General features: G+C 37.7%; 1 protein-coding gene across 1 annotated transcript in view; it reads left to right on the forward strand.

Moving 5' to 3' along the window:
- Positions 1–20,731, forward strand: part of FBXW4 (F-box and WD repeat domain containing 4) — a 108,315-nt gene that overhangs the window by 60,129 nt on the left and 27,455 nt on the right. Inside the window, exon 6 of the mRNA XM_063307067.1 lies at positions 13,934–13,999. Coding sequence (XP_063163137.1) covers positions 13,934–13,999 — 66 coding nt within the window. The remainder of the gene's footprint in view (positions 1–13,933; positions 14,000–20,731) is intronic.

Consider the following 20,731-nt stretch of genomic DNA (forward strand, 5'->3'; position numbering starts at 1 on the left):
TCTTTGTCTAACTCTTCTCCTTTAGCTAAATATATATATATATTTTGAAACAAATTTATTTCAGTCCAAGACCCGCATAATACAGCATTTCAAACTGTAAGATTTTGAACTCTCACAGGCATAGCAATTTATGTATACAGCCTATCAACAAAGTAGATTAATAGCACAGAACTCTAAAATCATTATAAAACTGAAATCTACAAAGATGTACCATATACGTTATGATTAATATTAAAATTAAATGATGTACTATTGTTATTATATAAGTCAATAACTATATAGCAGATAAGTAGTAGAATATAATAAAAAATTCTATGCTATCTGAAAAGGGAATAAAGTTGAAAATAAAAAAAATATTCTATATAAATAGTCTATAATAGTTAAGACTAAATACATGGAAAGCCAAACACAATAGACAACAATACAATAATGCAAATGTTTTTCTATTCCGTTGCATTCTGATCTTTCAAGCATTCTTGTTGCAGTACCCACCAGAGGCGTTTCTTCTCCCTCCTCCATTCATGCTCCTTCAGGAGTACATGAAAACTAGAGGCTCTTGTATTAACACTGTAATGCTGATTGTTTATTTGCTCTGTTTATGTGAGGTTTCTCTAGAGAGAGAACATTTTCTCACTGTCCAGCCATCTCGTGAGAATATGCACACATGTGGAAATGCTTCCTAACGCAGACACAGCTTGAGACCATTTGCGTGCAACGCCTCCTTCTTCCCTAGTTTTGACCATGTTTCTAATGTTAGGGCCCTCCTTCCATCACTTTCCAGAGATGGGGGTGCTGTAAGTTTGTGTGACTTTAACACTAAATATAACTGTAGGAGTTACCTTCCATAATAATGTCAACTGATTAGGTTAGCAGGTTGATGGCAGCTACAATAAGACATGACATGTTCTAATGACTCACTTTAGCAGGGACACAGAAGCAGTGATGAGGATGATACAGGAGAGACGGGGGTCCACAGGTGCTGACAAAGACTTTAACCTTTGTTGCTATAATATCAATATTTCACAGGCCAGGCAATTTGGTAACCCACTTCCAGGCCATCAAAAATTGATTTAATTGCAATTCCCTCTCCCCCCCCCCCAATTCAGAGTACTGAAGCTTGACTAATTGGAGTAATAGAGAGTAATAAGGCCCTGATTTAAAAAAAAAGCTTTCCTTTGCCTCCTTTTGTATCTTGTGTCATTGCCTGTCAGAGGTCAGGGAGCCTGCATATTCTATGAGACTGAGTTGCGTTCATTTGGACAAATTAGTTTACCCAACAGTAATTAAAATGCCAATGTGTGTTGGGAAAAGCTGAATGCAATTGATGGGCACATTGTTGAAGGATCTGACAGCTTTGGTGGTTGCTCTCGCACTAACGTGTTGGTGCAGACTCAAAGGCTGCATAAGTTTACGGCTGTGTGGATAACACAGTTCTGTGGTTGGAAGAGGCTCAAAGTATCCTTTTCCTTGGTCTCTTGTCAGTGTGCTCTGTCCCTCTGTTCCTTTTTGATGCTTAGGCTCATTCCTTCCCCATATCCAAACTCTTTGTCCAAACAAGATATTGTTAACCTAGTTTGTCATATACCCCATTCCCAATTGTAGATCTGTTGCTAAGAAATAGCTTCTTCCTTGCTTCCTTGATACTTCATATACAGTAGTTTCCCGAATGGGACAATTAAAACTAATTTAAAACATGTGAAGATGAGAGAGGACTTGGATTGAAACCTGCATGTGTAATCCAGATACTGTAGCCTAGTACATAAAAAGCAATGAAGGCCTCAGAGAAAATTACTGACTTACAGAATATAATGAGACAAAAACTGAAGATTTTAAAAAAAGAAATAATGAGAACCTTAGAGTTTACTTACTCCAACCCTTACCTCCCTATTGGAAACAAAGTATAGTATATCTAAACTTTATAAAGGGCAACCAGTAAGACCCTGCCAATTATTGCTCAATTAGCCTGCTAGATATTTCTTCTAAACTCTATGCCAGACATCTTCTCAATAAATTAGAAGATTGGGAAGAAGAAACAAAACTCTCATCCAGAACAGGCAGGGTTTCAAAAAGGACATAGCACGGCAGATCACTGTGCTACTTTGAAGGCGCTCATTCAAAACTATACCAATGGTCATACAAAACAACTCTATGTCACTTTTATTGAGCATACCTCTGCCTTTGACTCTAGTGACAGGTCTCGACTGTGGGAGAAACTAGCCAGGACACATATAAATAAGCTCCTTTTAAAACTAATTATTAAACTACATACTGACATCACAGCTAGATTAAGAATGGGCCCACAAGGGTCCTTGTCAGACCCTATCTTATTGGAGAGAGGAGTTAAGCAGGGCTGTTTACTTGCTCCCTTCTTATTTAACTTCTATATTAATGATACTGTAGTGGCCGTGAAGTCACAAAGTTTTTTCTCACCCTTACTCAATGGACAGAAAATTTCAATGTTAATGTATACTGATGACATGGCTCTTATTTCCTGTACCAAGACTGGCCTTTGAAGATTACTGGCCAGAAGTAGCTGCTTAATGTGAAAGGGAAAAACTGAAGATAAATTATAATAGTGGTAGTTTTTGGCAAAAGTAATATTAAACAGAGATGGACAATTTTGTTGTTGTTGTTAGTTGCCGTCGAGTCGTTTATGATTCATGCAAATAGAGCAATGTCTCTCTAAATACCTGGGCATCACCTTTGGTAAGTCCCTTTTATGGAAAGCACAGTTATCTACTGTCTTGGCAACTGCCCAGCATACAATAGGTGCTATTCTGACATGTATGTATGTATGTATGTATGTATGTATATAAATATAAATGTTTGTTTGTGTGTGTGTGTGTGTGTGTGTGTGTATTTTCAAATTTCTATCACCACCCATCTCTCCCAAAAAGGGGACTCTTTTTATTCTAAAGGAGGGCAGTTGGTAGCCCTTATACTTAAAATATTCCAAGGCAAAATGATAGGCCAGATGCTGTATGGGGCTGAGATCTGAGGGTGGGATGAGAAGGTCATTGCCCAATTAGAAGTAGTCCAAAACAACTTCATAAGGAAGAGCTTGGGTCTCTTTAAGGATGGAGGTAAGGCTACCTACCATCGCTGTTAGAATACATCTTGCATTGTTGGGGCAATATAAGAAACGAGAAAGCCTTCAAGAATCCCATCTTGCCAACCTCTGTTTTCTCCATTAAACAGTTGGGAATCGATGGACTTAACTTTTGTTACCCATTCTACAGATGTATTTCCTACCACCTTTGGGAGAACTTAGATCTTGGAATAGAGGAAATATTGGAGATTGGCTTTTTGAAAGGGATGCTAATAAAGATGCCACCATGGTACAATTATCCAAATTGTCATCTTGGTATCATCATTGTAAAAAACATAGAAGCCTCTCCTAGTACCTGGTTAACATAACCAGTGCTTCACTGAGAAGGGCTTTAACATCCCTTTGCCTGCAGACCATGCCCTCTGCATATCTCGGAGATTTTGTAAGCTCCCTGTCGAACAACGCCTCTGTTCTTGTGGTGTTGGTCAAGTGGAGGATATTATCCATTATGTCCTCCGCTGCCCCATTTACTATGAGATCAAATTATTAATGGCAGATGAACCCAAGGGCTCTGACCTTGAAAAATTGAACTATCTTCTTGTAAATGTGTTTCCAACTGTTAGCAACCAAGTTGCTACATTTGCTCTGCTGTCATTTAAACTTAGGAAAAAATACTTAAGTTCTTGTAGCTTTGGCTTTATTTTGTTGTAATCTTTTTACACCTAATACTTCTTCTATTATTCTATTTTAGAATTTCACTATTTAGTGTTTTATTGTCATTTTATTGTATTTTATGGCATTCCTATGTTATGACCTGTGGTTACAACAATAAACTTATTTACTTACGTACTCCAACCCTGCTCAATCAGGATCTACTAGACCTTCTCTAAGAGATTATCATCCAGCCTCTGTTTGAAGACTCCAGAAAAGAGAATTCACCACTTAATGTGGCAGCCGCCTGTTCCGCTAGCAGGCCGTTTATATAGTAAGGAAATTCCTTCTGATATCTAGCCTGAGCATATTTCCTTGTAGCTTTAACCCATTGATTCTGGTCCTGCCCTCTGGGATAATAGAGAATAAATCCACTCCCTTTTCTATGTGACAACTCTTCAGATGTTTGAAGACTGGTATCATATCTCCCTTTAGCTGTGTCTTCTGTAGCAAGCCAGATCTCCCTCATGCTATACTTGTGCCTTTCATTTTTTTTTTCAACCTACGTAGATGTAAAATTTTACATTTCTTACCATTAAATTCATTTTATTCATTTCAGCCCACTGCTAAAGCCTGTCTGATCTTTTTGAATCTTAGATCTTTAAAGTGTTAGCCATCCCTTCTAGCTTTGTGTCTTCTGCAGACTTGATAAGCATCCCCTCAACACTCTTGTCCAAGTCATTGATAAAAAATGTTGAATGTCACAGGTCCAGGACAGAGCCCTATTGAACTCTACTTGATAACTTCTGCCCATGCTGAAGTGGAGCCATTAATGAGCACTCCTTGGGTGCAGTCAATTGTGACTCTTCAATTTTCAATCTTCTCCTCCCCGCTTTTTTGAAGGGGAGACTTCCAGTCTTTTAGACCTCCAGATGTCCTCAAAGTTACAGAGAGGGACTTTGTAGTCACCCCCACTAGTTCCTATGGTACTCTAGGATAGGAGTCTTCAACTTTTTCAGGCTGTGGGACCTATTAATTAAAAACATATCCTTGACTCCTTGATCAAGAAGCAAGGCTCTGGTGATAGAAAATTGGCTGCATTTGAGTGGGATTTTGTTTGTTTGTTTTTGCCCTTAATTTTGATAGAACCCCGTCAGGTTCTTCAAGAATATATTTATATATTTAATAAATTTATATGGCTGCCCAACTCATACACAGTGACTCTGGGCAGCTTACAAAATTAAAATCCACAGTATAAAAACCCCATTGACCCCCCAACTCCTCGACAGCTACAAACACAATCAAATCAGCCGCTTGATTGGCTCCATCTCAACCTGGGGTCCCCAGGCCTGCTAACAGAACCACGTCTTCAGGGTCTTTTGGAAAAGTATCAAGGTGGGATTCAGAATCCTAGGGTTCTGCAGAACAGTTTGAAAAACCTGCTGTAGGATGCAATCTGACCAGCCCTTGAGATTTATAATCTAGTCTGTCCCAAACTGCAGTTCCCACAGTGGCATCACAATGACCAGCTAGGGCTCCATTTTCCTTCTCACAGGAGGCAGACTCAAATAGGGGTTAGGAAGTTCTGCCTTCTCACCATCACCCATTACTAATTTCATCACTTTCTTTTCACCTATGCCCACTTTGGCTTTCTTTTAGTTTCAAACATCTAAAGAATCCTTTTTGTTTCGGTATTTTCCATAAGCTTCAGCTCATTCTGGGTGTTAGCCTTTCTGACCTGGTTTCTGCAGTTTCTGGAGACAACCTTTTATTTTACTTTGGTTACGTTCCCCTTCTTGATTTCCTGTGCATGTTTTCTTTTCTCTTTAATGTTTTAGAAAGTTCTGTGTGTATCCATGCTGCACTCTATAGATTTCTCCCATTTTTCCTTCATGTGAGAATTGTTTGTGGTTACATCTTTAATGTCTTGTTTTGTTGGGTTCCATATCCTTCCTGGGCAGTTTTCTTTTTCCTGCATGAAAGGAAAAGAATGTTCATGTAGGCTATAAAATAACATACAGATAGATAACCTGATACCTTATGTCTTTTGGATTACTACCGCCACATACTCCAGTAGCATGGTCAGAGTTGCAGTTAAGAATATGTGGGCATTAAGATTGCCTACCTTTATAATAAATAAACAGATGTTTGTTTATTTATGCTATATTTTTATACTGCCATATTTCCTAGCATCCATGGCATCAAACAGGATAGCACAATAAGCCCTAGTTTTCAAACATCTTTCAAACATCTTTCCAAAGATTCACTTTGGAATGTTTACTTCCAAGGTGATGCTTGGAAGTAAAGATTCTTTCAAGTTCAGCTTAACTCTTCTTGACAACATAGACATTCCCATGTTGGGTTTTTCAGTTGATCTGTTACAGCTTGGATGCTCCCATGCTGAGTTTTTTGACTGATCTGTTACAATAACAATGTGCAGGTATCAACTGCTGCTCCTACGCAAACAGGCCCTTTAGCTTATTTTGACACATGGGCAAGAAAGAGGAAGATATGTGAAATTTGAATCTTGAATGTGTGTGTATAAAATGTGTGTGTGTGTACTTGACATGATATGACATGATATGATATGACATGACTTGCTGGTTTACTTCATACTACTGGCTTTTAAAAACTCTATAATAAAACTACCTATCTCTGTCTGCAAGCCTCCTAGTTCCAGTATTGCTCTAAGTGGAGTCTGACAGCAAAATCAGCAACTCCTACTCCTGCTTTTACATGCGGAGAAATTACTTTGATTTTCTTACACACATGTTGATCCTCTTGCAATGTTTTTGATTATGGTGCAAGTCACTAAAATTTTGCTTCAGTATCAGTATCCAGCAAAATGGACCAAATTTTGCTGCATCAGAACCAAATGGTAGTGGTCCAAATGGACCAGTTGAACCTGACTATGAATATACTGGAATGTACTTTTGCCTAATGGTCTTGTATTTCTGCCCCTTTTCCCCAATCCAAGCATCATAACAACTGTGGCAGTGACAGCAACAACAACAGCCACCATTCTTCAGTAACAGTCCCCTGTCTTCTTGCCTGATAGATGTGATGGTGATCATGGGATATTTATGTCTTTCCTCCCTCAGTGTGAATTACAGATCTTGTGAAGGCTGGGAGAATTTTCCATAAATTGTTCCCATGTAGGATTTATAATTGGCCTTTTGATTGGAGGAGCTATAAAATGAATGATTCCTCTTCTATAAGAAAACAGTCCATTGACAATTAACAAACTTCATACCAAGGTTGAAAGCTGCCTTTAACAATATCCAAGATTGGTGACAGCCAGCTGCAAAATCCAGCACTTAGGGCAAAGTAAATGTTCCATGCACATGTATGTGGTGATTCTCCATTGTTAGCTCAGGATGTGAGCTGGAATACACTGGCCAGTGTAAAGATGAAATATGAAATAAGATCATTCTGCACAATACTCCAGAGATTTTGGAAGCATTCATCCAAATCTGCTTGAGTATAGATGGAAGGCTTGAGAAATTGCAGCAGACATGCCAATATTCTCTTTAATTCTCTCCTCCCCCCTCCCCCCTTTAAAGGGTTTGGATATTGAACCCATCCATTTGGGAACCAGCACAAGTTGAAGAAAAGCAGTCCCATTGTGTATGTAGTCTGTGTTTATACTGTGGAGGATCTGACCATTTTGTAAAAAAAAAAAAAGCCCTGCTAAGACTAACCTGTCTTAGGTGGTGATAAAGTGCTATACTTAGGAAGAAGGATGACATTTTGCAAGCAGTTGCCCTAAGTGCTGCATAGCTGCATAGTCAACCTCTTCCTTCAAGTGTCTTGGAAGTAGGTATGTCTGAAAGTTAAGTGGGTCCAAGTCATGCAGTGCTAAGCACTGATATTTAATACTTTCTATTATTAACACTCAGGCAGGTTCTGCAATATACTACCATGTCCTAATAGATTCTGGTACCATAGACAATTTTATAGACTGTTCCATCATACACAATATACCTTGTCCACTCAGTCTGTAGAACCCCCAGTGAAGGTGGAAATCATACATGGCAAAATCATAGTCTTTTACTCTGGATCAAATTTCTGAATGCACAAAACATCCTCTCAACCATCTGTGACCATCAAGAATCCTTGCAACTCTGTTTTGTTCCCCTTTTGCGTTTTCCTTCATCAATGGGGATAGAATGGCTTTGGCTTCACAACCCATACATTCAGTGGGACTGAGATAGTATTATAATTGACTCTTAGACATGCAACCTTCACTGCTTGCAGGGTTGAATCTTCCTCTACTTAGCAGGAGATTTTTATGTCTTACCTGCCAAATACTCTACTTACTGTTGATATTTTGGAGGAGGAGGAGGCATAGATCTTGTCTTCCCACAGATTCTATAAGCCTTATTCCTTATCTGATACTGAACTAGCCTTTCTAAAATAATTTCTTGTTAACATTTTGCGGAAGCAATTTATTTGCCCCTATTTGCCAGCAAGTACCCTATCATTCTGTTTAAAAAGAGATCATTCTTTACACTCTCACAATTACCAGTTTCCAAACTTGGTAATAATTAGGGATCACTATCCCCTTCCTCTGTTCTCTGAACTCTTAAGAATGGCTACTCAGAAAAGCCTGATTTATATGAAAGAGCAGCACAAATATTTAACTGCATTTGACACCCATGATGAGAAGTTTGAATACAGAATGATACTATTTGGACTTGCTTCAACTCCTCTAATCTTCTTGAAATTTATGAACCATATCTTTCAAAGTATCTTGAACAGGTATTTAGTAGTTTATTTGGATGACTTGTTAATTTATTCTGAAGATCTAACTCCTACATTAAACACATTTGAACTGTATTTACAGCTAGACTGTCAACACAGTTTGTATGCTAAGATGGAGAAATATGCCTTTAATCCCACTGTTTAGGATTATTTGGGGTACTCTATTTCTTTGAATAGCATCTAGGTGGATCCTGACAAAGTAGAATCCATTCAATCATGGAACCCCCTCTTGGAGTCTCAACTTGCAAAATTTTCTGGGATTTGCCTATTTGTATTGTCACTTTATGATCACATCCCATCAAAGTCTGAACTGACCACAAAAAAATGGGAAAATCTACAAACTTTGTACAAGTCTAGACAATGCCAAGTGAGGTGGCCACAATTCTTTTCTCATTTCACCTTTCATATCTATGTTCCTAACTTGTGACATGTAAGTTTCTCTATCATGAAGGCCTGAATACTTCCCCTATTGAGGCCTCAGCTTCACTTCTGAGATGGCTAGTTTATTTTCCATGTTACCTAGTACTGTTCAATAATCTGATTTTTAACAGAGCCACTCAATTCACAGTGTTTTTTGGAAAGCCCTTTTTAGCCTTTAAATTCCATTTTTCTTTTGCCGATCACCCAAATCCAGTTGGAAAACTGAGGACAAATGCCACTTTGGAGAAGTACCATTGTTGCTATGTAAGCAAGGCAGCTGGCCCAGTCTTTTGCCTATGGCTGAGTTTACCTATAATAATACCTCATTTCATTCTTCCACTCATATGTCACTGTCTCAGATCTCATATAATTACCATCCACACCTGTTGCCTAATGCCTTCCCACCCTCCCCTGTTCAGAAGGCCTCAGGTTTTCTGTAGGAACTCCAAACAGCACAGAATAACTAGATCTTGCCAAGGCTTCCTACAAATGAACTGCTAACCAACATTTATTCATTCATTTATTCATTCATTCATTCATTCCTCATATTCCTTCACTGCCCATCACGCCAAAGGAAATCTGGGCAGTTTACCATCAGATTAAAATAATAAAAGATTAAAATACCATAAAAACAGATTCATCATATAAATATAAAACTATAAAGAAGTGCTACCACATTGCTTTTGGAAACTTTGTATGGCTTTCTACCAGATACATTTCCTCTAGATGACCACCTAAAAAGCTAGATGACAAGGTTATTGGACTGTTCCCCATAACAGTACTAATAAAATTTGTCATTTTTCATCTGCAGTTCCAGCTACAATGAAAGTAACCTAATGTTAAAGTGTTCCTTTTGGGGTCCTAAAGGTTCTTGCCCCATGTGCACCTCTGCCACAACACCTGGCTCAATGATGGGAAAAGAAGAATTTGAGGTGGGGATTATATTTTGGATTCCTGGTGCAAGAGAGGCAGAGTGAAATATGTAATTAATTGAAAAGGCTATTCAAACGTAGAAAGATCGTAGGAATCTGCTGATGTTGTTCATGTTCCCAACCAATTACAACACGTCTACTTGCAATAGTTGCACAAGCCCAAGTGTCCTGACTGGGTTGAATCTACTGATTCTTTGGAGTCTGAGGTGGAGGGATCCTGGTTTGGGGAAGAAAGCAAGTGGTCAGATTACTACAGTACCGATAGAGGGATGCAGCACCCTATGCCCAAAGCTGTGGGAGAAGCTTTGAAAAAGGGGAGATAAATGAAGAAGATGCAACATTGATTGATGTTCCTCCCTGCTTGCTGCTTGTTCTTAGGGGGAGATAAACAATTCCCTTCTGCATATTCCCCTACCCATTCCTAAGGGGAAGCTGTGGAGTGGGAAGAGTTGCTGAACAAAATGTAAGTGTTAGAAGTCCTCCCAGAATCTTCTGTCTACTTTCTGTAGGAGGTAGGAATTACTTTTCCCCAACCAAATTGCCTGGTTGGTTGAGGGAAACTTTGTCTAATGAAATAATAGATGGAGATTGAGGGACGTTTCTAATGTAGAAGGTTACTATTGTACCTGGAAAAAATTTGAATAGGATAGGGTGTTCCTTCATAAACTTCTTCCTAGCATTTTCCCGCTATCACGGGGTCTGCTTTTCGGATCCTGAAACGCCACTTTGCCTGGTATTCCTTCATAATGACCTCAAAAAATAATAGACGGAGATCAAGGAACATTTCTAATGTAGAAGATTAAATTAAGTCAACTCAATTCAGGACTGAGCAAAATATGACAATATTTGAGATACCTATATTTTCCCAAAATCAGTTTGCAAGAGATGAACAGGGGGAAAAAGCTGACTTGATATTGAAATCTGCATTGTTAATGCTTTAGGAAGGAATAGGTGAAGTGATTGTGATTTTCCTCTTTGCATGAGGAAAACTGTCTGGAGTATTTGTAACAAATTTATTTGGAGAAAACTAGGATGCAGCAATTGTAAAACGAATATGTGGATCTAAATATGTCCCGAGCATGTAATTCTATTGCTCTATTATTCTGAAAATTCTTTACTCCAGGATATTTTCTACTTCTTTATAACAAAACAAAGTATGTAATGATAGAGGAGCAAATGACTTTTTATTCCTAGTAATTGCAATTCAGACATTTAAAAAATAACTTCTTTGTGCTTCAGAACAATAACAGCAAAAGTTATGGTTGTAGAAGTGAAATGCAACGTGGGACTTTATCCTTGCCCTCGATATTAGAAATATTTGAATTACGAGAACTTTCAGATTCTTCTGGAAGGTGATGAATTTGTAGGTTAGATTCTGTGTAGTTTGTGGGAAGTGGTGCAATTTGGAAGCCAACCTACCAAGAAATTTCTAATCCCAATCACAACAGGCTATACAAGCAGAGTAGCAAGGATTAGTGCTGATGGTTTCCACCCCTCTCTTCAGTCCTATTGACATACCTTGATGCTAATTTAGACCTGTGCAGCCTCTGGAAGGATGTTGCATACCTTCTTCTGAAAGACCTGTGTGTCTGTGTTGAGCATGGGAGAGAGAGAGAGAAAGCAAGACAGAAATCTTAAAAACTGAATTGCCCACTTCAGTGATTTCCAAGCTGCTATTATGTTTCTAACCACGGTAATTGGCTTTTCCATTTATTAATGGCTTATGCTAAAGAGACAAAAAGAGACAAAATTCAGCAATCGTTTTTTTTTTAGTTCTGGGCTTCATTGAGTACAAGACTGCTTGCTGACTTGGGGGATCAATTGATGTGCCGCCCTATATTTAAGAGCTTGCAGATGTTCTGAAGACTTATCTTGGATAGCCCATGAGGTGTGGAATGAATTCTTGTGTTTGGATCTTTTGGTGAAAAGAATATGCTGCTAGCTGATGCATAAAAAGCAGTCTGATTCTTCACATTCTCAACACAGACAACATGAAGTTTAAAAGATTCCTCTTGAACTCCTATAATAATTCTTTGGGTTGTAGCCTTAACTTAACAAAACAAAAAACAAAACCCAAAAGGTTAATATGTTTATATCCTCCAGATGTGTTAGAGGACACATAAATTCTAGAAATATGCTCAGTTAGCTTGCTTTCCAAGAATATGGGAATTATAATCTAGTATATCTAAAAACAGCTGGTTAGGAATGGCTGGCTTAATGTATGAACTGCTTATGTTTTAGCAGAATTTCTAGACTGACAGTAAATGTTTTATGACTACTTTGAATTTATCTCGTAGATAGAGGGAGCCACACTTCTTTCATAAAGAGTTTTGAGTATAGTTTTGGACTTCTTTCCTGTGTATACATTATGAAGCCAGTAAAATGGATGGCCAGTTCTGATCTATATGCTGCTATATAAAGTAGTCACTTCTTTATTTTAGAGAGAAGGGCTGGTACTGTTTGTAAAGATCAATTGTAAAGAAAAAATCTATGAAATTCCCTCCAAGCAATGGTTTGAGAGAGAACTGGTATAAAATGTACCAGTTGGTGTACAACTCTGTCAATAATAGCTAAGAGACATATCATACAGCAATATATGTTGGAAGTGTCATGAAAGAGAAGGAATGTTCTACCATGTGTGGTGGGCATGTTAAAAACCCCCAAAAGTATTGGAAAGATATTCATAGCATTATTCAAATAATTTTTGGGATCAAATTTGAAATGGAACCATTTTTTTTTAAATTAGGCATAATTCCAGAACACATCAATAAAACATACCATAATTTATTAAGATACATGCCTACAGATGCAAAGATAAACTTTACACAATGCTGGAAAAAAGATGTAGTACCAACAATATCAGACTGGGAGCTTAACTGTGGAGAAAAGGCAGCAATAGCGAAACTAACAGTTTCTGTGGATGGGTGTGTATGTATATATCACAGAACTTTAACTAAATTTAAGCAAGAATGGCTTCCAGATATATTACATATTATATAGCAAGGTAAGCCACAAACATAGAGTATGGTTTCTAAGCTTATGCCAACAGGTACTGCAATTTGGTTGGTGTATAAAGAAGGGAGAAGTCAGAAATTAAATATTTACCTACTGTACATTATTTTAGGGGTGTTTTTTTTCCTTCTTTTTTAATGTTTATAAACAATATAGTGGAGATTTTGGCATTAAATTCAACAATTTATACTTCTTTTTTATATAATAAAAATTACAATATACTCTGCTTGAAACCTTTACTAATGTTATATTGAGTAAAAATTGCACAATCTCAGTAATTATCTGTTCATTCATAAATAATACCTTTTTTGAAAATAACTTTGTTTTAAATCAAATACAAGGATTCTAATAAGACATAATAATAATAGAAGCACAGTTAATGCTCTTCTTAAAAGACAGAAATGAATATATATCTCTATATTTGTCTATCTGCATACGCTATATTATTGTTAAATAATTTTTATAACTGGAAAAGAAAAAGACCAGTTGTACTAATAGATTAAATTTAGAGAATTTAAATAAAGTGCAACCTTGCATTTGATATTTTCAGTCCAAGCCTCAGCTGTATTCCTATGTAACTCTTCCTAACTAAGCAATATGAATGAGTACTGGCAATATTACAGATATGAGGATGATTCAACTATGTGTTTGGCTGCCCATTGAATAATCTTGAAATGGTTTGTTGACAAATGCTTCCCTGTTTTAGGGAATGGATGTCATATGATCATTATGGCAGTTATGGTTTTGCCTATATTACTCTTTTATAACTTTACTGTTCTGTGTACCAGAACTGGTATTAAAAGAGCAATTTCGCATACTCCCTACTCCAGGTCTCCCCAATCTGGTGCCCTCCAGTGACATTGGACTTTAATCCAATAAACTCAGCTAGCATGGAGGATTATGCAAATTGGAGATGGTTGTCCTACTTCAATGATTTGACATGAACTGCTTGAGATTTGTACTATTCTTTTGTCTGTTGGATTGTAAGGACATGGAAGCTCTATGGATTGCATTTCACAAAAGTCTTCTGCATATTCATTTACTTATAGCACAGACATTTAATAGTGATACAAATCTAATATTACTTGTTTTTCTTCTTTGACAGTTCATTTGTGACTGGAACAGCATGCTGTGGACATAATTCACCTTTGAGAATTTGGGACTTAGGGAGGTAAGAATCTCCTATGCTTTTGGTGCGAATAGGAACTAATGAAATCATTTAGTTCTTCTAAATGACTTTGAATAATTATTTATCATTGAATTTTGTTCTAAAACTTGAATTAGGGATATTCTTCCATTGTTTGATTATTCCATATGTGTTTTGGTAACTTAAACTGATTTCCTGTTTGTTCTGATGACAAGGAAGGACTTTTAACCTTACTTGATATTTTGTTTCATGCCAGAGTGAAATCAAACTACTTCTGGATCTATTTTTGTTGCTGCTGCTAAATACCTCTTTGGTTCTATAACCTTATATAGATATCTAATGTCATCACATTCCAATATAATCTCAATTAAAGCAAATTAAAAGTTGAAATCTTAGGTGGATCAACAGACTTTTATCAATGAAAGAATTATGGATTAAGGTAAACATTTGTGAGAAGGGAGTTCCACAGCTGGGAGCCATAGATAAAAAGGCCCTGTCTCTAATTACCACCCAAAATATTTGAGATGTTTGGAGGACTTGGAGCAGGTCTTTAGGCACTGATCTTAATGTCCAGACTGGTCTTTAGCAGTACTTTGATCTCAAGCAGTGTTGGGCTTTTGGTTGAAAATAGTACTTTGAATACTGTGGGGAAACAGATCAGAAGACAAGGTAGCTGTTTAATGTGATATGATGATGCACTGTATGCCTATTCCAAGCGAATTAAAACATTTGTGCATTTTGTTGTACTGGTGGTACTACCTATAGTTTTTCAGTCTTATTCAAAGGTAGTCCCTTTCTGCATTACAATAGTTTAATTTTATCATTGTATGGACAACTGTAGTCAGGCACATGCTATCAGGATAGTGTTCCAGCTAGTGAGAAATGCTTCAAGGGCCATTTAGGCCTCTAAAGAAGAGGCAAGAAAGTTAATTGGACCAATTTCTCTTAACACGTACTCACCCTTAGTCCTCATACACACATCCCTATTGCCCCTTGTGCAGAATAAAAGATGAGACCAGCTGAGATGAATTGAAATAAGCATGCTGCCCAGTGATGCCATCAGAAGGGAATCTCCCAGGTGAGAAATGATTTCCTAGCTGATATATTGGCACAATTGATTGATAATAGTTTCCCTGTGAGAAAATATAAATAATGTTTTCTTGTATTCAGATTCTGTAGTTTTGAAGAGGTTTGATTTTTTTTCTCTCCAATCTCTCTCCAATCTCTGTTAGTGTGCACCTCTGTAAACATGTTCAATTTTAAATTTTCTTGCTTTGATTTTTCTGAAAAAAGCAATTTGTGTTGCTGTAAATTATACTAACAACTTACTTAGTTCAGTACTCTGCTAATATGCAAGAAGTGATTGAAATAGCATCTTTTTGCTCAGAATTCTCCAACTAATGGTATTGACTGACTTTTCCATCCCTTGTGTCTCATTTCCATAGTCATTGGCAGTGTGTGTGTGTATGTCTTCTTTTGTCTATTCTGCTGTAGTATCCAACAGTTGGCTTGTCTTCCTTTTCTTTCTTTCCTGTCAAATTATTAAACTGTTAGTAATTTCAGTAGCCAATAACCCAACTTTTTCTCAATTGGCATTATGGAATCTACATATATCAAGAGATGGTTTATGCCCCTAAATCTGGCTATTGCTGTCATATTTGGTAAGTTATTATGGGTTTTTTTGCCATTTAAATATAAGAAATACATGACAGGCTTTAAGATTTCTCATTCCCTGAGAGAGATGCTGAGTGTAACAATTCACTGAAGAACTATTATGTATTCAGAAACCTTTTTGTAGAACGGTGTATTTATAAAATTAGTTGGTTATAATGTTGTGCTACAGAGTAATAACATGGTTCCTCTGCATTAAGAAGGCTTAGTCTAAGTACTGCATTTAGACTTAGAGAAGATGATGTTCAGCTTACTTCATATGTCCAGTCTTCTTGCCCATGAACTTTTTCTGGGCTATTACACATAGAAACAACAACTCCTAGGAGCAAATGGGGAGTGGCTATGTCACCATTTCTGCCTTTCCCAAGGAAGCTTCCACAGATAATAAAGCTATGTAGAAAATAGGATTAAGGTAATGAACAGGCAGGATGGAGTTTGATCTTTCAATAAGGCAAAAGCCTGACTGACAGGCAAAGCTACAGCCTGGGACTCTCTAGCCAATGAGATTCTTCTTACACTGGGTGCAGAATTAGAGATTCCTCCCTTTTCACTTGTTGTAGTGGAATGTAGTGTGCCACTGGGCAGCCCCTCTTGGGCCTCACGAATGGGGAGGAGAGGACATTGCATAATTTAGATATAATCTATAGTTGGTGGGGCACCCTCACATGAGGAATGGTTGTTGGCAAATACTGGGCAGTTACAGAGAAAAAGGATTAAATAGGTGGTCTCTAGCTCTCTATACCATTCCTTTTTGTGTTTTTCTTTTTTTTTATTTGTTACTACATTACTTTTTTCTAAACAGGGATTATTTTATTTGTGGGTGTTTTCTTTTGAGACCACCATTGGTCTCACGTTATAGAGAAAACTATCTCCATCTCTGTTGTTGTGAATAGCTTCAAGCGTTCAAAGCATACAACATTCAGTGCATTTTGCTTCCTACTCTAAAAATAGGCACTGGTATCAGGTAATTGTAATTGTGATTGTGTCTTTCTCTTTCAATATTATACAATAAATAAAACAAGACTTCATGGAAATTGACTTTTCAATCTCAAATGTTTAGGAATAGTCCCACTTGGGGACATTCAGACCATAATGCATTATTTGTGGCCTGATTTAGAATGTTAAATATTTCTTTAGAGCAGTCCTGCTCCTGAGTGATAGTGTCACCTCATTTTCATTCTTGTTATCCAAAAAGAATGGTTTGTCAATACACTATCAGATTTTCTGTTTATTCTTCTCTTATTTCTGTAACACTCATGATGTCTTACTTATTTCTCCTTAGATTGTTCTTGCTGCATGCCAGATATATATGTATATATGTATTTTTCCCATTACTATGCTGCTCTCTCATAAGACTCAGTGCAGTGTCCTGCACTGAGTCTACACCATTAATAACAATAACATCCATTAATATTCTTCTTATAAAAGATGTATAAAATTCATTAATCCATAAAACTCAGTATTAACAGTTGTCCAGTGTTAACAAATCAATCACAAAACAAATAAATGGATCATAAAATAAATCAATCCAGAGTTCTCATTCAAGACACAAATGACCAGCCTCAGATTATCATATTTTGGACACTTAGTTCTCTGTAGAAGTCTGTAATATTGGGAAAGATGGAAGGAAAGAGAAAAGAGGAAAACCAGAAGCAAGGTGGACAGACTCAGTTTACAGTAGCAATGGGTACATTATTGAACAATTTAAAGGATCAGGTTATAGACTGGAGTATAAAATTAACTGAACTTGCAGAAATGGCGAAGCTGACTAGTTGGGTCAGAGAAAAAACTGTTGTCCTTTCCTTCTTTCAGAAATTGACCAAAGCGACATGGAGTGGCCCACCAGAAAACCCCCAGGTCTCCTCAGAAATTCCTCAGAATCCATTAGGTGTCAGGAGCACCTGACATTGGTTCATCATCCTTACTATCCTCAGCCTGACCAGAAAGTGCTCTGACCATAGCAAAAATGAGACATTACAACCTCCATGTTCAGGCTATATCAACCATATCAAGCATATACCCAGCAACATGATTTGGGGCCAGACTGACTCAGAACAAGCTTGTAGTTGTCCTTGGGGCCCTGAAGTCCAAAGTATCTCAAATCCCTTCCCCAAAGTATATAAGTTTTAGTCCTCTAATACTAATAGTCTCAGAGATTTGAACATCAACCCTGAGATGAGATCCAGGAGCTCGTGAAATGCTGCTGCTGGGCAGTGGCCCTGCTGGTACACCAACCCATCCTTACCCCTGCAGCCCAAGTTCACATACAGGCACTCACAACCATTAAAAGGCAGTGCTACTGATCACGGCTAGAGTCTGCCTAATGATCACAACCATCCCTTGTGGCTACTACAGAAACAAACTCAGGAGGTCAAATCCCTAAGAGGGACACAACTCCATCATTGCTTAACTAAATCTCTATAATACATGACAGTCTGTGCATTCATCCACTACTAGATCATGGATGTATGTAGTCTTATTCCACACAGACATGGTGCTTACCAGCAGCAGCCTAAGACCAAGGTGGCAAATTATCAGTTTTGGGACAATTGGAATTTTCCTGGAATGACCTACTTAGCTCCCCTGCCATCTTTCACTGCCCATCAATATCTCAGACCCCCATTTCCTTCCCCCCACATCATAGTCCAACCCCCCTCTCCCCTCCTGCATCTCATTCAGCATCTGCCACCCACTCCTACTTCCTCCTACTGGCTTCAATGTGCAGGTCCACAAATCCAATAACACAGCCACCTCATACCAACTTCCAAACCGCTGCCATCTGTCTGTCTGATACCTCATGCCTCTTAAATTGGCTTTGCATTTTGCTGAATCATTGGTAAAGCATGCACAAGTAATTCTTTGTAAAAGTGTGATGGTAAAATACTGTGTGCACATTTCTCCACAAGAGAAATCTATAATCCCTTATATCTCCTCAACTGCCTAGACAGTACCAGAAAAATAAGTTCCTTCTCCAAAAGCATTTTCAATTGCTTAGGTTATTTTGTTCAGCATTCAAATCTCATTTTTTTGTAGGGCCACAGTAAGCCCCGTTGGATAAGATGATCAGGTGATCTATCTCCAGAGCCTTAGTAGAAATCAAAGAAGCAGGAACATTCCAGGTTACCTGAGCTAATCTTTTATCTTTTAGCTATGCATTGGCCCGATTCTGCTACCTTAACGATTCTGGATTTCCTAAATTCTTTTGCTGCCTATCTTTCCATTGAGCAGTGGTAGTTCTTTAGGTGCTACTTTCCCAGAATAGTGTTGGGTACACTCTTCTTCCGATCCATTGGTTCAGGAAGCTGGAACATGTGATCAAATTACAGCAAATGTATAGCTGCTCTTTGTGACTTGATTGGTGGTGAGATGACCTTTGCTTTTCTTTGACCCTGTGTTTCTAACACTTTGGATGTGTGAAAAGCTATGCTGGGCTGTTTGGACTCCAAACACCAGAGAATCTTAAGGGAGGTTGAATGGCTCCCACCCTCATGGGAATGAGAAACAGATGCTGTTTCTGTTAAGTCCTTTTTCACTCTACCATCTTTGGAGAACTGTTGTAATAGTAGCACACCAGACTTGTTCAGTTCCATGTTTCAGCTTTGCTAGTTAATCCATTGAAGATTTTTTTTATTATGCTGTTTTTGAGTCCGTTTTATCTTTTGAATAAAAATACAAAACAGATGTCATCATAGGAAGATGGGTATATTTAGATAGTACTGCATGTGCTACTTACATAAAATTTGTCTAGTTCAGTCAATCCATTTCTTTGCAACACTCAATACTACAGCAGGCCTGATACAATCCTTTTATTGTATGGTCACAGGATTATAACAGTTTTGATCACAATTTTTTTTAAAAAAAAAATAGAAACAAACATAATAGAAAAGAGGAAAAGTAAGTATCAGGTACACAAAATGCCTTCTGAGGCAAATCATACTAAAAAGTTTAAACTTAGAATGTTGTTAAAGCGAAATCTCAGAAGTGGCCTGAATATGCTCACTTAATAGAATTAACTATAAAAGAAAAATCTGTTCAATAAACTGTGGTTGGTCACTAATTCTAGTGCTATTTAGAAGAGCAACAGTACACTACTCAATTGATTCTTGGATCTTGTTTCATGGAAGCCAATAATAGGAAGCCCAAAACTCAAATACCCATTCATGAAAAATAAAAATGATGAAAATATATCCTTCTGCAAGATATTCTTTAAATAGAAGCTGGAAGTGATCAAATGAGCTATGAATCTGTGTGTACTGCATAGGTATATACATTTGAATATACAGTATATGCTTTTTTCTTCTTTAAACATCTGTGGTAGTAGAACTGGTTGCTAGTGAATGCTAAGCCAGGTGAAATGTTCATCTGATCAAGGAGGCTTTTCTTCATACTCTAATGTGTACTCTGATGTCAAAGCTTAACATCATAGGGCTGTGCAGTGCTTAGATCCAAAAGAGAAATGTGCTTCAGAGCATGTGTGGGTGATCACTGAGCACCTGTTGGCAACTTCTGAAAGCAGCTGCGTCTTTTCCTAGGATTGCACAGCTGCCCTTACAGCTGTAGCATGATCTTGGGAAAAGATGTGTTTGGTTCAAGGAACAGTGAATGTGCTATGCTTACACCCATGCACACTCCAAAGCAGCTTTCCTTTTCCAGATTTGAAATACTGTACAGCAGTCATATTTAAATACATTAACAAAATTCGGTAAATTTAAATGAACATTTGTTCTCTTTCCCATTGCTGTAAATGCTTTTTTTTAAAGTAGTTGTGTGCTTTTTTCTTTCTTAAAAAAGGAACCCTGTAATTTTTCCTTTTCAGTTCTCAGTCTCCTTAATGCTTTGAAACTGGCTTCATGCCATCTCTGACACCAAACCAACACCTTTGCGTTTCCCTACTTCTTATCCCTTTCTAGCAACAGATGTTGAAATTTTGTATCCTTTTATCTGCCCCTCTTTAACCTCTTCCTGTAATTAGTTTCCCCTTGTTAGCAGTACAAAGTGGGCTGGTCTGCTACCTATCCTGCCTTTTGAGTCATTGTGTCTGAGCACATGTGGTTTTGGCTTGTTTGGAAAGGTTCCCCACCCCCA

The sequence above is a fragment of the Candoia aspera genome, chromosome 6 (genome assembly GCF_035149785.1).
Source record: "Candoia aspera isolate rCanAsp1 chromosome 6, rCanAsp1.hap2, whole genome shotgun sequence".
Taxonomy (NCBI): Eukaryota; Metazoa; Chordata; class Lepidosauria; order Squamata; family Boidae; genus Candoia; species Candoia aspera.